The sequence below is a fragment of the Chamaea fasciata genome, unplaced genomic scaffold (genome assembly GCF_029207755.1).
Source record: "Chamaea fasciata isolate MVZ Bird 193981 ecotype frontalis unplaced genomic scaffold, bChaFas1.0.hap1 SCAF_10, whole genome shotgun sequence".
Lineage (NCBI taxonomy): Eukaryota > Metazoa > Chordata > Aves > Passeriformes > Sylviidae > Chamaea > Chamaea fasciata.
The window spans coordinates 26,414,989-26,429,796 of NW_027094095.1; the positions used below are offsets into that span (position 1 = coordinate 26,414,989).

Here is a 14,808-nt window from a genome sequence, read left to right on the forward strand (position 1 = left end):
CTGCCCTCAGATATCCCAATATATTAAACTGTCCACGCCCCTTGGTCTTTGGATGTTGCCCCTCAGATTGTGTGGTTTCTGTGTCATTTTCACTATAAAAGTTCTTTATTTTTGGAGCAACTCCATCACTCCTGCCCCTCTATTTTTGCCACACTTGCTCAGCCAGACCGGACTTGGGGTTGCAGTGAGCCAGACGGTGATAGAGAGGTCACAGCAGGGGGATAAGGGCTGGAGCTGGGGGGATTTCCCTCCTGCACCCAACAGCTTGGATGGTTTTATAACAGGGAAGTGTGGTTTAGATGCTGAGGCTGGATTCTCATTGACTCTCTACTCAGACTGACAGTGGGGAATGGCTGGTCCTGACAGAGAAAACGCAATCCCAGGTCCTTCCTGGGTCAAAAACCCCTCAGCAGGGTCCATCCAGGGTCACGACTATCAAACATCATCCAGAAGCCACAATTCACAGTGCTGAATATTATACAAAGATGGGAAAGTAGCAGGTCCTACGCTGAAGTATCTCAAATGGGCAGATGCAGGCAAGCAAGGACCAGGAGGTTACCATGCCAGCAAAAAGTATCTTATCAACAATCACAGAACAAAAAAATAAAGGTTTACTAAAAACACACGAATGACAAAGTGAGGCATCATCCCCCCAGTGGAGGATCAAAGAGTGGATATCCCCAAAAGCTGGAATAACTGCACTGGGGTGATGTCAAATAAAACAACGTGTACAATCAATAGCTTCATACTCTGCCTCTGAACCAGAGACAGTGGCTGCTCCCCTGTGCTCACTCATCTTACATCTCATAATCCCCCCAGAGCCCTGCAGAGGCTGCACTGGTCCCTACAAAAATCAATAGGATTTAGCTGTGAGACTGCTGGTGGGCTCAGCAGGGTCTCCCCTGCAGTTACCATTAACACAACGCTTGCACTGGGGCAATCTGTCTGTCCCCTGTGCTTCACAGAAATTAAAGTCTACTACCTACTGCCTCTTGAAGAATTATGTAATCTTCCCATTCAGCTGCAATATTTATTCCACATAAAAGCATCATTTTGCTAAGTGATCAATTTCCTCCTCAAAATATTATGTGGCAAAAACTCAATTCTGAATGGGAGGAGCTCATGCTAACTGTAATTATCACAACATACAAACATGCCAAGATGTTCCTCAAAAAACCCTCAAACATCTCAGTGGTTAAATCTCTACAGTAGAATGCAAACACAGGAGGAAAGGACAAACTGCAGGGAAAACGATACAACTTCCACTTGGAAAGTAGCAAAATCTTTTAGAGGAAATTCTTCTTCCTTACAGAAACAAGACCCAAAGTTATTCTACAATCAGTGTGTCCTGAATTTCATTCTGAGATTTAGAAACTGTCACTTTATTCAGCAGAGCCAAAACACAAGTAGGAGTAATTCTTGCAAAATGCTAAAAAGGACAATAACCACCAAATAACCTTTCTCCTTCCTGGCTACTCTGTACATTGATAAGTTTTAGGTACTCTGCTCATGGAACCTGAACCTGACAGCAAAAACTACCCTAGATGAATACTCCATTTTTGAGGCGAGGGGGCAGTGAAATCATTAATCAGCTCCCATTTTCATGTTTTCCAAATACGAGGAAAGCTTGTTGAATACACAGAGGTTTTCCCAATTCTTCTCATAGATGGAACATAACAGTAAAGAAAAAAATAATGTGCTATTTATATTTTATTTTTATAAACATACTGAAAACTGATCTTGGAATAGTGAGAACCAAATAACCTTTCTAAATCAGCTCACTAAAGGAAGATGACTTCAGGTTATTTGCCAGAGGACAAGCCTTTAAAAAATATTTAGAATTATTTCAGAGAGAACCTACTCAACTTTCATGTCTTTCCACTCCATGTATGACACCTAACTCCACACACTGAATTTCAAAGGTCACACAAGTCCAGTAATGCCCAAAAGATCTCTGAAAGATTAGATACAACTACTGCAACTACAGGCTCTTCTCCATCAAAGATCGCTAGCAATTAAGATAGAGTTACTATAGCTTATCAAAAAATGAAATTAAGAAAAAAACCCTGATGCTATAGATTCTACAACTAGAATTGAAATATGAAGTCCAGGCATTAAAAAAAGCTAAAATTCTTTCTTCCCTATTCATTGCAGTTATCATCATCCTAGAAGTGGATTATGAAAAAGATGTCAGGAATGTGAAGAATTACCACGCATGACTGCCTGGTCCTCATAGAAATATGTGAGCCACATCTAAAAGTAAATGACTGTGCCACCGAGCCCGACACCTCATTGAAATAATACTGTTCTTACTGAAACAGACCTTAAAAACAAACCTAGAATCCAGAGTGCTTTGGGTAAGCAGCAGATGTAATCCCATGAAATGCCTCTTTGTACCTACTTCTGTGTTAATACTTCTGTTTGCTAATACTGCTCACACTTAACAGGAAGCAACACCTCCACAGATTTTACGGCTAAACTGTGGTATTGTTCAGTTCAGAGTTACACCTTGGACAAATTTTAAACATTAGACAAAGCAATTCTCCCTTTTGTAATGCAGTTTCTTATTTTAGTCATCTCTTCCTCTAGAGAAGAATGAAGATGCCTCAAGTTCACCAGAAAGCAACAAAAGAAAACTCACAGTAGTGACAGGAAAAGAAAAAGAAAATATTTTGCAGAGAATCTTCCACAGCACTAACAAAGAACATGTCAAGAATAGTCATGCCACTAATAATTAATATAAAAAAATTCAGAAGTGTTATCCATCAATAAAATTTGAGGCAGCTGAAAACTTTCCTGTTAGACCCTACACAAACTGCAGTCAGGATTGACTGAACATCACTAAATGCATCTCCACAGTGCTTCTGCAATGAGGGCAGAATTGGCACCTTCCTTATTCAAGAAATCAAACTATAAACAGACACGGCTTATCCTGGGTCACTTAAAAAGCCTTCATCAGAAACAAGGCTTATACAGCATTTGTGAATTCCACAGCAGAGACTGAAGGCTGGTGTGAACGTAAACCATGCACATCTCAAGGGTCTGGGGCTTGAGACAAGGGGACAACACTCCTTTGCACCCAAAAAGGGGAGAAACCACAGATTTCTGCTTTCCTATCTTGAAAATGAGACAATGGGAGAACATAAATTTAATGGAAGGTGGGAAATCTGAAAAACATTGCTTTTATTCACAGAAGGTATTCTTCAGCTATGACTTTTCTTTGCTATTCTGCTTCTTAGAGATGCAGTCAACCCAAAAATATCAAACACTTATGAGATAGCTACAATTGACCAGAGAAAACATTCTTCTGAGTAGTATCCAGTGCATCAAGACTAAGAAAAACCAACAGATAAGATAAATAAGAAATTTAGGACAACTCTCTCATTTAATTATTTCCTAAACCATTTGTTGAAGTTAATCCTGAAATAGCTAGTGACAGCCATTTTCAGATGCAGGATGATGGACAAAGAGAGGTTTTTGATTGAATTTAGGACAGCAGTTTCTGCAAGTTAAAAATATTCAGCTTTTTGAATAGGATATTTTGCTGGGAAAGTCAACGTTGGCCCTTCTGTTTTTTTTTTTTTTCCTATTTATTATTTTCATTTTTAAAGTAGGATTTAACTCCAGGAATCAGCTTTGCACCTGATTTGTCTCAGGGACCTGTGTTACATTATTCCCCACTGCCCTTTGGGACCAGTTTTACTGTGAAGAAAATCAAACAAGACAACTTGAGAAGACAACCAGGACCAGAAGACATTTCTCAGAGCACCAGTGAGTAAAGGGCTATTACAAGAAAGAAAGAAAGAAAGGGGAAAAAAAAAAAGGTATATTTACAAGTGCTGAATGCCTATCTGAAAGACAGTTGATTTCACTGAACCACTCCTGAAATTAAAATCTGCAAATGCTTAAGGCTGTTCATGGGAGCGTTAAAGAGAAACACCCCTTTGTCCAAACAAACCAGTGCAAGAAAGGCATTAATTTGACTCACTAAGATGACAGACTTGCACATTGTATAACTTAAACATGCGTGATGGGGAATATCTGGAAGGAAAAAAGTGTACACAGAGTGTGTTGGGTGTATGGGAACGATGAGGACAAAGCAAGTGGATGTTTTAGCTGTGGCAGAACCATGGGAGAAGGCAGGGTGAGGGGCAGAACAGCACAGAACCACCACAGGATCCTGCCTGTCCACACTGAAGGCTGAAAGCTCAGTTCCAGATACCGATTTTTGGGAATTAACTCACGTGAGAAGAAGAAAACCAAACCCAAAACCTTCAAGGAGTCCTGCAGTGCCCTTCTGCGGGAAAAGAGCCAGCCAGTCCTGATACATCTGCCCAGCTGGGCACTGAATATTCAGTGACTGGAGCCACGTACAGCCTAAAATCAACATGTACAGCCTAAAAGCAACAGGGACTAAAGATATGTTATCTTCCTTCTTTCTTTCCTCTGCCATTGCCAAAGCTCTAACCATGCTGCAAACTCTCTTGCACCTACCTGGGTGTGTGCAGCCAAGTGCTCAATGGGAAGCCCATCCTCCGGGCTGCTATCGTATTACAAACACAAAATTGGAAAAATTCAATCAAATAAATTTTGATTACTGTAGTTTAATTAGTTATAACTAGTAATAATTAGTAAATGTGATAATTAGATTTTTGAGGGGTTAAATGCCAATCTTTGCTAGATGGCTGTCATCACCACAATGCTTTTGCGCTTTGGAATTTAATGAATTTCGTGTATTCTCATAATCTCTTGTTGTGCAAATACTATACACCATGATACACATGATAGTGTTCGATGGAACACAGATTATCCAAGGGATTCAGATGCCTGATTTCTACTGATTTACATGTGAGCTTCAGTCCCCAGCAGAAATTTCAGAGGCCTTTTGCAGAGCTCATGGAAGCACTTCCCCTACATTTCCCAGCAGTGAGGCAGAAAAAGAGGAAAAGACATGGTGCTACCAGGCTTCTCACAGCACAGTTATGAAAATATCACTTGGCCCCTAAAGCCCCAAAGCGCTGTGGCAGCGAAAAGAGGAAAAAGAATTTCTACTGCTGCTTTGGAGTTTTGGTTTTCCTTCATGTGTTTTTTAAATCCCCATCCAGATATTGGTGAGGAAGGACCTATGTTTTCCTCAAGCTCTGGAAGTATCTAGGAAAGAGATGTCACCCAAGAACAGAGAGGAAAGGTGGCGACTCTGCAGGCCTACAGTTTTCTACAGTTTATCTTCAGTCAGAGTCTATTTACAGCAGTTTCTCCAGTTTAAAAATTCTTAAGTGTCTCTCTTTTACACTACAGACCAGTGTGCTGGCAGATAGTTTAAAGTGAATGAAAGGTTTTAATTGGTATTTGTAAAAATAAGAAGGTGTCTGAAGCAACTATGTGTATTAGAATTCCACCTTGAAGTCTAATCCGAGAGCAGGAGTGCCAGTTTTGCATAACGACAAAAATAAACACGACCAGAGACCTACTGTTACTTAAATGTGGACAAGTTGGACCAGCTGTGTAACAGTCAGTGCTTCTACAGTAATAAATGTTGACAGCAAAAATAAAAAATGCATTACTGAGGCATCATCAAATGAGCCCTGTCATTACATGGAAACTCCGCCCTGTATAAGCTTGTCAAAAAGTGTTACTGTAATCCTTTGAGAAGCCTCCTCCTCAGGCAATGAAGAAAAAATGTTGAGGATCGGCCCAGAACAGGTGTGTTGTGCTGTAATGCCAAGATTTAATCCCAGATCTCTTCACATTAATCTCACAAAGGAACTAACTCGGATCTATTCGGGCCCATCACGCCACACTGAGATGATTATTTAACTATCCAATTAAAGCAAGCAAGCTCACAGGGTGTTTAAAAATGGACATTCCAGGGCGTAGAATATTTTACAACTATTATTTGTTTTCCTAAGCCCAGCACCAGGCATTGATACTTAAGAGGAACTGATACTCAAGAGGAACTGATACTACAGGCTCTTTTCAAAGTCAGCACCCGAAAAATCTCAGTGCACACCTTGATTAACAGTGGCAGAGGCATATTATTATCCCTGCTCTGAGATACTCCCTCTTGCTTACAGGAGAAATTCTTTAATGACATTTATTCCCACTCTGCAAAACCCCCCAGCCCCACTGCCTGAGCAGTAACTGAGGTGTCAATCCCTGCAGTGGTGACCAGGGGGGCAACCACGGTTAGAAAAAGAAAGTATGTCCACCAGATGGATGAAATCATTAGTGCAGCTGCAGAGCAAATCTGCACACACAGCGTGAGGCTGGACTTCAGTCCCCAGACCTGACTGCACTGGGAAAGGTGGGACTGTGTCCTGGCCAAGTGACTTCAGATGGTCACTGAACACACAACTGAATTATCCATTGGCCACTTCTTGCCAGAAGAGCCATGTGAGCACATCAGTGTGCTGCTAAACCAATTTTGCTATTTGTGGCTTGTTCTTACAGCAATTTTAGGAGCAAAATTATAAAAACAGACAACACCGAGACCACATATGTACAATTGCACATCAACAGCATGGTCCAAAAGAGGCGACTGAATATTCTCCAAAAAGAGATTTCCAAAATGTCATCTTGTCAACACAGCAGCAGCTCATGATTGACCCAGAACCCTGGAGAGGCAGGGAAAAGAATGGGACAGCAGGCTGATCTCCCTTTAAGAAAATTTGTGAGAGAAAACAGGTGCAGAAGTTACACACCAGGACAGGCATGTTGGGTTACTGTGGGTACACATGTGCATCCCAATGTTTTTAAGGTATTTCTTTGGAGATTATGTAGTAAAAGCTTAATGGAGTACAACACACAAATCTAAAAATTAAATTCAACTGCTAGTTAAGTGACGGTATTTCAGCACTTGACACTAAAAAAATATGCAAGAGATTTGCCCCATTAAAATGTTATGAGGCTAAACTGGTAAATTTTACCAGAACATGGATACAAAAGTACAGGATTTAACTAAACATATTATTATTATTATTACTATTACTATTACTATTACCACCAGCTCATGAGGCAGCTCATGTCACTCAGGTGAGGTAAGTTGCTAATGCTGTTCTGAGCATCCCACACACACATCCAGCTCAGTGACAGGGAGCTGCCTGTAGCTACAGCCAACATCAGCTGAACACCTGGACCAGCAGCTGGAGTGGTACCAGTCCTCCTGTACCCAAATAACCATCAGAGGGCACTGCAAAACACGCTGTGCCAAACGGGATTATGCAATGGCTGTGCTGGAAGCTTTCATGTGCATGAGAATTTCAGCTGCATAAACTCACTCATTACTGACTTCATGCTGTCATTTACAAATGTTTCCAGTTCTGGTTCTCTCTCTCACACACTTCTGTTTACAGCAACGCTACACTTGATGACTTCTCTTTTTAAAGCACAAAAGAATTTTCTGCTTATCTTCTTGTGGTTTTACGATGACTTATTGTTGCTATTAAGAAAACAGTAACAGAAACCGGACTCTGTATCCTGTTTGCTATTGTAATATTTGGGAAAAAGTTGCACCAACTGCAGTAAGATCTTAAAAAAGAAAAGGTGTTGATGTTTGAACACTTGAAGTTGTCAAGTACAAGGCTTACAAGAAAGCTACATGTTATGTAGCTAACCACAAATAGGCAGTATTTTGTTTTCTGGCTGAAGCCCTCTATTGAGTACAGACTGCTTGTCAAATACTCCCTTCTCTGGAATAGTAATTTCATAAAGCAAGGCTATTTTTTGTTTTGAAAACTTCCTGCTTCAAAGGCAGAAGTGTCTGAGATCACCTTTTCAGTGTGCTTGTAACAAGCGGAGCCATGGAGTAAGTAAATATCCTATTTTTGTATAGATCCCATGGTGTCTGGAAAGCTGCCCCCAAAGTTTATGAAATTTTCCATCAGTTTTTTGAATGTCAAAGTATGTTAGAAAAAGCTCCTGTTGGGGAAGAAATGTCACTGGTGCTTTCAGTGACAGAAAAACAAGAGACTAGACTAGTGACAAAAAACAGAAGAAGGCTTGGACAAAGGTAGATTTTGCAGACATGTAAAAGAATCAATTTTCCATTCTCCCTAGACAGGTAGAGGACCTGGGGAAAGAAGCCAGGAGACAACAATCCCATGTGGGGACTGGGCTGTCACTGTCACTGCTCTCGGCCACTCAGTGAAGGACGAAGAGCAGTCCAGGACAGAAACCAGTTCCTGGTCCTGTGTCCAGTCTGGTGTCCTGCTCCTCACTCTGTTCCCATCTTATCACTTCTAGTTTCTTCTCCTATCCCTTGTTTGCTCTTACCTCTCTGACTTTAGAAGCTTTTGATCCTCTCAGTCTTCTTCCTTTTTATCAGCTTTTACAGTTTTTAATTCTGAACCTCTCCTGCGATGTAAATTTCACCTTACTAAAGCATTAAAAAAACCTCCCATACTCACACACTCCTGTTAAAATGCAATTAAAAATTCAGTTATATTGTACCTTGGATTTTTGTTGTAATCCTCATATTTAAATTTGTGTTCAGTATTAACAAAATTAAAGTCAATTTCTTCACCAATGAATTACAGGTAGCATAAATAAGGAAGAAAAAGTGAATGACAGATATTGTGCAGATAATGTGCCTTCATATTATAGTCAGTAAATCTTGTACTAATGAGATACAAGATTTAAATGTGAAGAATGTGTTTAGTGAATTATTGTCAATCAATGTCTATACAACAGAGTGAGAATAATCTTGAATGGCAACACACCTATTATTATAAATTCCTAAGTACTTCATTACTTCCAAATGTCACTCTCAATTTATAGAGTAACAGATAAAGATCTTTCAGCTGCGTAACTCACTGTGTCTGCTTCTGTGTAATTGAAACACTGGTTTTAAGAAGTCTTGTCATCATTTATGCATTCTGCATCCTTCTGAATGCTGGTTCAGTACTGGTGTACTGGTTAAAGTTGGTTTCAGCCCCTTTTAAACCGACACATTTAAGATATATTAATCTATTTTTGTTTTTTACATATGACTTGGAGCTGGTCAGTGGCAAAAAGTCTGATAACTTTCCTTGTATGAGCATATTAAGCTCTATAGTATCACTGTAATGTAAACAATCACTGGTGACTAATGTTCAGAAAAAGGAAAGAAACTGCAAATGACAAGACCAAAAAGGAGGAGTTGTTCTGAGAGACTCAAATACACAAAGGAGACTTTACCTTTTTAACTTCTGACAATGGAAGAGACACTAAAACCCAACTCCACTGGCTAAAGAAACACCTGGTTTGTTTACATTCCCAGTGATTAGTGGAAGCCAGGAGGTATCTGCAGCAACTTTCAGTGCTCACCTCATCCTTTATGTCTTCCTGTTGCTGGGCACTGAAGATCTCCATCGCAGCCATCAGCCTCATCATTAGCTCATCCACTGTTGTGTTACCTAGCAACAAAGGAAGATAGCTGAACTTCATTTCATTAAAGTTATTAAACAAAAAAGAAGTCATTTTAGAATTAATCCATAAGAAATAGCCAGATTAAAAAAAAAAAAAAAAGACAAAAGAGTAGAAAATGCAAATATCTCAGTGGAATGCTTTCCATTCACCTTTTTATTGAAAACTCAAAATTATTTTTACAACAGTTATCACGGGTTAAAATTTCAGGTGCTGCAAATCTGAACAATTGCTTTTATGCTTGCATAAATTAACTGTATTTTGTCTTTTAGTCATTGATGTTAAAGGAAAGCAGTAGATCTGGGATTCCCTTATGTGAAATTGATTTTACGGCTGTAGAATTCCCAGGGAGACCGAAGCAACTGCTTAGTCAGGCAACAAAAGGTAGGATGCTGGCAGCAGCATCCAAGTGGATTGGTTTAAAACAATGGAAAAACCCAGAATACCATGATTGAATGGATGTGTGTGCAAATTTTATTTGGGTATACCTAGAAATAAAACTTCAAATATTTTATTTTCTTCAGTCTATTTACTTCTCAAAAAACTTGCAAAGCTAATGAAGTGGAAAATTATGTCATCTGTGTGTGTATCATGAAATAGAACACACACATAGGATAAGCTAAACATCTCCATCTTTTCCTTCCAGCATGCCTCCAGTCTTCATAAAGATTGAAAGATTACTTCAATTTCCTACTAAGTTGCATTCTTTGGTTTCCCCTTCTAAACTGAAGACTAGACTACCCGTTAAAGCCACTAAAAGGTCTTAATCCATGAGAAATGGTCAAAAACTATAAAGTCTTAACATCTGCCAGCCTAAACAGCTGTTGGAGCCCAGCAGAACAAGTACCACTAAAGACAACAAGACTGTCCCCATAGTTCCCAACCCCAGGAAAAAAAATAAAAATCAAAAGCAAACTTAGACAGTCTGCATTTCAATAAATGCCACTGGGGTCTTAGGTTTCTATATAGTTGTATCTCTTCTGTCAACATGCCTTCTGGCCCAGCCCTGAAAGGCCCTCATTGTTCCCATTTCTAACATTTGCTACCTTAGCAGAAAATGTTATCCCACATGCTACAACACGCAGGACTTCAGAGGCTACCATTCACTGAGGCAGTATTGTTAAAAGATACCAGTGTCCCCATTCCTGGGAAAATAACAAGCAGAGATCGTGTGATTTTTTTTTTTGTTAAAGGGTAAGCTTAAGTACGGTTACAATAGGTGATCGTTTTAGTTTAGTGTACAAGATTGCAGAAAACCTGACAAATCATTAAAACTTAATGCATGCAATTCAATAATCTGGATTATTTTTAAATAAAAAGATGCATTGCATTGTGACTTTGAATTGTTGTTAAAGCAGTTAAGTAATTTAAGTCAGGAGCACCACCAGTGGGATGGCAAAGGTTCTGCAGAGTCAGAAAACTATGAAGTAACCTATGAAACAGGTTTTAGAAGTTACAGGCATTCCTACTATGAATTAGTGCTGTGCTGTACTTTGCACTGAGGAGACGAAATCCATGCAAAAATTAACCATTTTGTCCACAGGAAGGAACATTGCAGATTCCTCAAGAAAATTATTAATCCCAGATGCAGAAAGAAACACCAATGCTTGTCTGCAAAAGGCAGCTTTTCTTCAGGCTGAATTTCCTCAGGAAAACAAGATTACAATAAAGATTGCTAGATATAAGCAATAAAAAAATCAGGACACAGTGTCATGAAGACAAACTTGTGGAGAAAGCATAAAAAATGAGAGGCAGCCATTCTTTGATGTGCTCTAACTTGAAGAGTTACTGAGAACAGCAGTCAGAGGGCAACACTCCACATCTAAGAGATCTTGCTGTCAGTGAAATCAGAGGAATGGTTACACCAGAAAGAACTGCTCCTGTGAAACAGAAAGCTTCGTTTATGTGAGATTATATTAGGAACTTAAATCCTGGTCTGACGTGGGAGTCTAGATGCTGCAGGCAGGTCTGAAAAAGCAACTCATGTCCAAATATTAGCAACAGGAGCCCAGGTATTAACAAGGAACTACACACAAAGAACCAAATGCATTCTAGCACTATGCAAAAAGTGCAGGCAAGATCTTTTGGAAATCAGGAATGTATCTGGATATAAATTTGGAAAACAGTGTAGCTCCTTATTTAGGAAATTAGGTTTCCACTTAAAAAAAAAGAAGAACATAAACTATAATTCAACTACAGTCATGGCAACTCCAATCTCTAACACCATGCTAATTAATGCATTTATGAGTACTAGATAATTATACCCTGGAAACTTAAAGTGTGTAATAAATGAAAATTCTGGACATCTTAAAAGAGAAACAGCAAAGACCTCTTATAACAGTTTCAATACTCACACATGGAATACTTATAAAGAACTGTACCTTGTATTACATTCAACACTTCATTAGATGATCGCTTTCCCATAATAATAAGGAAAAGTGGAAACTGGTCTGTCTTCTGAGTTCGAATTGTTTGGGCTACAACACTCCCAAAATGTCTAGTGCACATCGTCAGAAACCTTGTGGGGGAAGAAAAATAGTCAATACTGTAGAGGATTTTTTGAAGTTAAGTTTTAAAAAATAATTTTGCTAAATTCAGCAGGTTAACTGCATGTTACCTACTGTTTAACATGTTCTGCATTCAGTTCAAGAGCTCTTTATCTCTTTTTATGACTAAATTATTATAATATTTACAAACATGATAGGGTCCAGGTTATCTAAATTAAGACAATTAACAACTGCTTGAGACAGTGAGTTATTTCACGGAGAATTCCACTTCCTGTTACACTATGTGAAGACTGTAATTCAAAACTACCCCCCAAAATAATCATGCTGAATCAATTGTTCAAAACTTCTAAAAAGAAACTAAGTAGAGCAACAATGTAATAAATATGCTGAAGTATAAAAATAGCAAATCTCATACAAAAGCACAATTAAATAATGAAAGATCAAGAAATTGGTTTTATCAGTCACAGAATTAAAACACGGTACTTCAGAATTGTATTTTCTTTTGTACCAGTGCCCTGCCAGTGACATACTTAGCAGTGTGGTCTAAAAAACAATAATTCTAAGCTTTTGACCAAAAAAAGCTCTTAGATATTAGCATACAGAAGTCTAACATTAGTATTCTTAACACGATCTTGAATAAATGAAAAAACTGATAAAGCTTTTCTCTTCCATTAAAGGACTGTTTGAAATTAGCATTTCTTTCAAGAGAAAAGGGTAGCTTATGATATGTTTTCAGATCTGATGGTAAAAAGTAAATGTCATAATAATAATGAATTATGAAAGACCAAATGCAAATATAGAATGCTTTAATAAGATCCAATTTAATAAAGTCTGTAAAAATAATGGACTTTTAATAACACAGGTCACAAAAGGCAAAACAGTGGAAATTCTGAGGACTAGCCACTGGTACAGGCTTATTAATTCTTAATTATGTTCATGAAAGGCAACTTAAATCGTGTGTTTTCTTATGCCTTATGATAATATTTTAGGTAACAACTACTCTGAAATGTATGCTCTAACTGAAGAGCAAAGTCCCGTTGTCACATGCATTAGAAGCCAAATCTATTTGAAAAGACAAACTGCATTAAAATGTCAAGTGCTCCAAGTAATTTCTTCTCAAAGATACTGAAAAGATTCAAAATTGTGATTTTTTTAATCTATATATATATATTGTATCCAATACAATGGCTAAAAATGGATAGGCCTCAGAAGTACAGCACTGGGTTTATTTGGGACACCTGAAGTACCAAAAAAAACTCTCCTCAGAGAGAATGTGTCTTTGGCTGCAGTTGGATGGAAGGCAATGGGTGGGGGTGGCAAGCAAGTATTCCAAAGCCGTAAGCGTTACTCCTTGACTCTCTGTATTTTTCAACTCAGAACAATCACACACAAAGACGAAATCAAAAAAAGGTGAACAAACTCTGCTGTATCAGAAACAGCAACATGGACACCTAACATCTGGCAAGGACGAAAGAGCATCTGCAAAGTCTGGACATATAAACTCTTCAGATAAATAATGGGTTTTGACGTTTTCCTTTCAAGGTGGGAACAGGGTAAGTGAAATGTTGGCCTCACAGAAGTCAGTGGTGATCTTCCACAGCAAAATGACTTTTGTGAGTTCAAGGCTTCACTCCTGGAAGCAATAAAGACAGTGGATAATTGAACTGAATTCCTGAGACTAGTGTAGTAAAACTGTTTAACAGTCTTCAACACACCACAGAAGAAAAGCACTCAAGTTTCATAGAAAAACAAAATATTTAACTGAAAAGGTGCTGTAGAGAATAATGCTAGAAGGAGCAAAACTAAAGAGACTCCTAGAGTACTAGTTGAACTAGTCAAAGATGCTGGTTTGGTAATTTTTTTAAAATCTACTTTGTATTTAGTCAACCAATAACTCGGTCCCAAAATATGCTTTTATAGGTACAGGTTTTGCATGCAGAGAACTCTGAATGACGTAATAAAGTACATTAAGAAGATTTTGTAACTTTTTTCTGGGAGATGAATTTTTCTATGCAGGACTTCTAGCTGACTACACAGAACCTAACAAGTTATGACACCTTGGGGTCCTCTATAACCCAGGCTGGGACAGGTTTCAGCTCCCTGGCTTCAGGAGATCACGTGCCAGTTTGCTGTTAAGGGCACATTTCTGGTTGAGTAGCAGCAGAACAGATGCCAGATGCCAATATCTCCCCTCATGGCAGGTTGTTTCTTCATGGTGCCACTTCTTACAGCCCCTGGTGCCATGTGTCCTGCTCTTACCAAATGCCTCCTTTCCTGTGCTGCTGTCACAATCCACCCAGCTCACTCACCAGTGACGAGAGCAGCTCGTCCCAATTCTGGTGTGAAAGTCACAGACTTTCTTGGGGGAGGAATGAGAAACAACACTGAAAAACCAATGTCCAGACCACAGCACAAGCAGCTGTGATGAGAATGTCTGTGGGGGATGAAGGACCAGCTGGTGGTTTTCAGTGTGTACCCCCCCAGGACACACAAGAACACCTCACTAATATCAAAACACATCCTCCCCTGTGGAACCAAGTAGGACCCCACTAGTCTGCTGAACTGAAAAGTAGTAAAGTCAACAAGGATGTGGAGGTGGTCAAACAATGGAACACTGAATAAAGAGGCAGCAGCAATCCCCAAAACTGCCATTGTACAAGTTCTGTTCACCAGTGGCCACTCAGCCCACAAAGCAGCTCTTTGGCAGGTCAGTGGCAATTAGTCTTAACACATCCTTTCATTTTACTAGGTGGGTGGGAACTGAATTTTCATTAATGATTTTTTTCCCTTTTCTGCCTCTACTGATTTTGTATTTGCAGACCTTTTTACTTTCAGATTCATCACCAGGAAAAAGGAAAACACTCCTCCCCTCTGTGGTAATATTTACTGTTAGAAGTGA

At 39.1% G+C, this 14,808-nt stretch overlaps 1 protein-coding gene across 2 annotated transcripts in view; it reads right to left on the reverse strand.

The window, feature by feature from the left end:
• Positions 1 to 14,808, reverse strand: part of FAF1 (Fas associated factor 1) — a 151,291-nt gene that overhangs the window by 19,499 nt on the left and 116,984 nt on the right. For both annotated transcript variants that reach the window (XM_066192794.1, XM_066192795.1), the window contains exons 14-15: positions 11,784 to 11,920; positions 9,304 to 9,392 (exon numbers count right to left, since the gene is read on the reverse strand). In XM_066192794.1, the coding sequence (XP_066048891.1) occupies positions 9,304 to 9,392; positions 11,784 to 11,920 (226 nt within the window). The remainder of the gene's footprint in view (positions 1 to 9,303; positions 9,393 to 11,783; positions 11,921 to 14,808) is intronic.